At 38.3% G+C, this 5277-nt stretch overlaps 1 protein-coding gene across 15 annotated transcripts in view; it reads right to left on the bottom strand.

Annotated features, from left to right (window-relative positions):
• Positions 1–2085: 2085 nt before the first annotated feature.
• CADPS2 (calcium dependent secretion activator 2) overlaps positions 2086–5277 on the bottom strand; it is a 315444-nt gene continuing 312252 nt past the window's right edge. For all 15 annotated transcript variants that reach the window (XM_080575606.1, XM_080575607.1, XM_080575605.1 and 12 more), the window contains one exon: positions 2086–3047. In XM_080575606.1, the coding sequence (XP_080431732.1) occupies positions 2877–3047 (171 nt within the window). In that variant the 3' untranslated portion in view covers positions 2086–2876. The remainder of the gene's footprint in view (positions 3048–5277) is intronic.

Here is a 5277-nt window from a genome sequence, read left to right as displayed (position 1 = left end):
TCCTTCCTTCCTTCCTTCCTTCCTTCCTTCCTTCCTTCCTTCCTTCCTTCCTTCCTTCCTTCCTTCCTTCCTTCCTTCCTTCCTTCCTTCCTTCCTTCCTTCCTTCCTTCCTTCCTTCCTTTCTTTCTTTCTTCTTTCTTTCTTTCTTTCTTTCTTTCTTTCTTTCTTTCTTTCTTTCTTTCTTTCTTTCTTTCTTTCTTTCTTTCTTTCTTTCTTTCTTTCTTTCTTTCTTTCTTTCTTTCTTTCTTTCTTTCTTTCTTTCTTTCTTTCTTTCTTTCTTTCTTTCTTTCTTTCCTTCTTTCCTTCTTTCTTTCTTTCCTTCTTTCTTTCTTTCCTTCTTTCTTTCTTTCTTTCTTTCTTTCTTTCTTTCTCTTTCTTTCTTTCTTTCTTTCTTTCTTTCTTTCTTTCTTTCTTTCTTTCTTTCTTTCTTTCTCTCTCTCTCTCTCTCTCTCTTGCTCTCTGTCTTGCTCTCTTGCTCTCTTGCTCTTTCTCTCTTTCTCTCTTTTTCTCTCTTTCTTTCCCTCTCTTTCCCTCTCCCTCTCCCTCTCCCTCTCCCTTTCTCTCCCTTTCTCTTTCTCTTTCTCTTTCTCTTTCTCTTTCTCTTTCTCTTTCTCTTCTCTTTCTCTTTCTCTTTCTCTTTCTCTTTCTCTTTCTCTTTCTCTTTCTCTTTCTCTTTCTCTTTCTCTTTCTCTTTCTCTTTCTCTTTCTCTTTCTCTTTCTCTTTATTTCTCTCTTTTTTATTTTCTTTCTTTCTTTCTCTCTCTTTCTCTCTCTTTCTCTTTCTTCTTTATCTCTCTTTCTCTCTCTCTCTCTCTCTCTCTCTCTCTCTCTCTCTTTCTCTCCCCCCCCCATTTCTTCACTCACCTTTATCTAACTGACAGGCACGTCATGTAAGTACTGCATGCAGATGAAATTGTATAGCAAAGTACTGGACATCTGGGTCATACACGCAGCATGTACCATGAAATCTGAGCCACCCACTGCAAAACACAAAACTCATAGATTTCTTTTTTTCCTAAAGATGGTGTCAGGGCACAGAGAGGGTCAGCTGCAGCCTGAGGGACAGGGAACTGGGGGACTACCCAGGCTGTCTGGGCAGGACCCCACCACCCTCAGACAGCAGGGGAAAGCTGATGGCAACCCCAATCCCAGACCACTGGCAGGTTTGTGACAGTCAGGCAGCTCTGAAGGCACTTCATAGGTCAGAGGTTGGACCTGGATCGCTGGGGTCCATGGGCAAGCAGACAGAGCTGTAGCTGAGCTACAGCCTGGGACAGAGGACAAACCCGTTGTGCTTCCCACAGTGTGATCAGGGCTGGGTGGCTGGGTTACTGCCAGGTCAGCCCTCAGCTGGAGGAGAGCTGGACCCATCACCTCCTGGGCTGTGCTGACAACAGCCACTTCTATCCCAGCATTTCTAGTTCCCACTCCAGGCCCAGATGCTGTTAGCGACTTGCTAAAGACATCAGCACCCAGCTTTGATACCACTTCCACTTCTTGTGAAACTTAAAGATCTCCTAATACCTCCACTGGAGAACGCCCTGAAGTCCTACAGCCTGTTCTTGCAAGGAAACTTCATGCACACCTCTCAGATCCTCAGGAAGTCCAGCAGTGAAGCCCTTCACTTCAGGTATAACACCAGGGCTCGATAAGGAGCTCGGCACCCTTTCTTTCTTCTTTGGGTATAATGCTTCTGTTCTGCGTTCCCTCAGATTTTATCTACACACAACCAGGAATTAGCCACGTTCTCTCTCTCTCAAAAACAAACAAACAAACAAAAAAAAATTTTTTGTAAGTTGTGAGTTTTGACTTAGGAAAATTTGGGTTCTTACTAACTCACATTGAAGACATAGGAAAATGGGCAGTGGGCACTGTCTGTTCATCTGTCAGTAAGGTTGTTGGTTTTGTTTTGTCTGTTTTTGTTTTACAAAAGCGTTATGTCCTTGGATATTTGTAGGCTTTTTATATTTTATTTGTATAAATCTGTTCTATAAACCAATATACTCACTGTAATCATCACATAAACCGAATGCATTCTTTCAAAAAAGCTTGTTCTCATGAGGAATCATACGACAGTTCAAATGGTTTGAAATATTGAAAACATCTTTTAATTGTAGAATTCTATACAAACTCGGATAGATACAGAAGTGGTCACGACAAAATGTTCTTATTGCCTGAAATTTTTCACAGAAATAGAAACATTGATGGCAAGCTTACTGACATCCAACATGATGAGATATCTTTAAACTTGCAAAATGAATAGACACAACAACACTCATAAGTAGTTTGCATGTGTTTGACTGACCTTGAAGTCCTACCACTTAAATACAACTTCAAAATACAAAGAACCAAGATTAAAATTTTAATGCACGGCACATAATAATGTAAAATTAAGCACAAAAAAGTAAACGAAGTCTAAATCTGAAAATACACTTTTTTTTTTTTTTTTTTTTTTTTTTTTACCTAGGGCACTGACTTATTCTGAGAATGATTTCCTGTATAGTTGTGTTTTAAGTGAGGCATACATTTTGCTTTATGCACAGGACATCAATATTCGATGGAGATACAAGAACGAATGGTAACAAACAGAAGGGGAAGAAACGTAATCACAACTGGAACTCAAACTCCATGCCAGTGCTCTCACAGCCCTAAGCAAAGCTATACATTACAATATGCTACAACCGTTGTTCTCAAAAAGTTCTTGGCACTTTTCCTCTGATAATCTTACTTTCATTTTTTTTTAAAAAATGGAGCAAATTACATTTCTGCACCTACATCATAAGGCAAAACTATAAAAGCAACTACAAGGACAAATTCCCCCCCACCCCCACCCTCAAACCACCACCTCAGCACTCCAAACGCCTGGTGAATTAGTATCATCCTTCCTCTTCATCACTGTCTTTCATCGTAATTCCCTGAAGTCCTCCTGCATCCGTGACTGAGACCGTGGCTTCCTCCACGGTCAGACGGCTGTGGACAGTATCGTAGGTTTTACTGTTCAGAGTTCCTTCCATCACGCCTTGCAATCTGAAGTCTCGGTAGGTTTTCTGCAGCAGAAACAAAACATCCTGGGTTGGACTTGGGAAAGACTCGAGCCATCTTCCACTATACACTGGCCATTTCGAGCATGCCAGCAGAGCAGCTTCATTCTTCCTACAGTTATGGATTTATCATCTAAAACTTGCTAAAGATTTTGTGGGTTTTAGCTTCTGGGCCATTTGAGGTTTCTATAAGCTTCATTTTAAAAATTGTTTGAACTCTGTGAAAATGATAGACTCAAAGTGACTTATCTAACTTGACAATGTAGCAGTCAGCAACAGTGGTTCTGGATCCACACAAAACAATTCCTGTTATGATTAATCATTGACAATTTTCATAGGAAAGGAAACAATTTTCATAGGAAAGGAAAATAGCTTTCTATTAAATATGTTTGGCAAGCTTAGATAGATGTGGTGCTAAACAGTTTTGTTTGAGTGCTCAAGCCCAAGATCATGAATATGTAAACAATCTTTTTTTCTTTTTTTTTTCCCCCTTTCTGGCAATTGTTCATCATCTTTTTTTTCTCTCTCTCTTTCTCTTTTCCTCTTTTTTTTTTTTTTTTGAGAAAAGAGATCTTTCTTGGGAGTCAACTTTTCCCTGCATAGGCCAGTCCCTCATGGACTTTTCCTACACATTGGTCTAGCAATGGTGGAAATGCTGTTATTTGATGGGGTCAGATCATAATATTTTGCAGATGTAATTTTGAAAAAAACACAACAGTGTAAACAACACCCTAAGAATACCAAGAAGAGAGTCCACAAGCCACACTTTGATGGCAATTTCTTTAAGAGATTGTATGTTGTACTACACTTCTATAGCTGCATGCAGATCTATCAGTAACTTCCTTTTGTCTCATTTATTCAATAAGAAGCCAACAAACAATTTTTCCAACTGCATATTGCAATGTGTAACTCTCTCATTTCACAGAAAATGAACTCTTTCTTTTGACTCTTTCCCCAAACTATAATTTTATTTACCTTTATCTCTACATTGATAGACCAAATGTGGAAAAATAAATTAAATTTTAGCTTATGATCTATATTCTATGATGTAAAAATTTCTCAGGTGACTACTTCAGGCAAGATTAATTCACATTCTAAGTCACCTACATTTTGAGACATATCTACATTTTTTTTTTTCCATTTGACAAAGTTTTGTTTCCTTGGTAAGCAGCCTTCCTATGAACCAGAAGACATGACTTTTTTCTTTGACTTTTCAGTAAGAATTATAAATAAAATTGTTTTATTTATTGATTAGATGTTCAAGTAAGCATATGGAAAATTATCTACTCTACCTTGCTTATTTTTAAGTGGTAATATATTTGAAATAACCTTTCCCAAGTTAGCCTAAAAAGTTTAAGGACAAGTTGATCTAACTAGTTCCTTATTTTTTGTACACTACGAGTTCTCAATGTGTATGGAAGAGACTAAAGGAAAAGAGAAAAGGGAAAATAATTAAGGGCTATCAGGCCCATTCCTCTACAGGAGGAGAGTGTGCACAACCCCTAGAAGAAGAAAAAAGAACTGATCTTGTTTTACTCCATGCTTCAAAGAACTGCAAAAGGCACCTCTCAAAATGGGTAACATTCAGTGGGGAGAATTTTTTTCTGCCACTATCTATGATGATTATTTAAACCTTGTCTGAATCACTGCAACTGAGATTTATTTGACTTTCCTAGGTCAACTTCAGAGTCAATGGATGCAGCTTGTGTTTAGCTCACACACTCCTCTGAGTAAACTGCCTGGTCTTTTTCCTGGTCTTTTTCAAGTGTCACCATTGCATTCCCTTTTTATAACACTGTGCTTTCAATTTCCTTTTATGCTGTTAACAGGTCCTAAAGCAATTTCTTTCAGTTTTACATTGTATTCCTCCCATTCTCAGTCCAGCACTCTTGGGTTCAGTCAGTGCTCTTCTCTTGACATACTTTTGCAGGATAATAATGTTCACTTCCAAGCTTAATTTTTCATTTCTCTCTAACTTTCCTCTTGGTCCTTGACCCTTCTTTAGTCATGTTCCTCTGCATGTGTCTCAGACATCTAACAATACCTTTATGCCATTGTCCTTCCATCTTGGCTCTAATGGGAATGAGCAATTTTCTTCTGATCATTCTTGATAATGCCACCACCTCTACCTTGTCCAAACTTGGAACAATCATCTATTCCTTACTCATTTTTTGACCCTTAAAAATGATCTCCTACTTTTTTTTTTTTGGTTGTTTTTTTTTGAATATTTTCAAGA

The sequence above is a fragment of the Anser brachyrhynchus genome, assembly GCF_964034855.1.
Source record: "Anser brachyrhynchus genome assembly, chromosome: 1".
NCBI lineage: Eukaryota > Metazoa > Chordata > Aves > Anseriformes > Anatidae > Anser > Anser brachyrhynchus.
The sequence above is the reverse complement of the archived record's forward strand: the minus strand, read 5'-3'. Positions and strand labels throughout refer to the sequence as shown.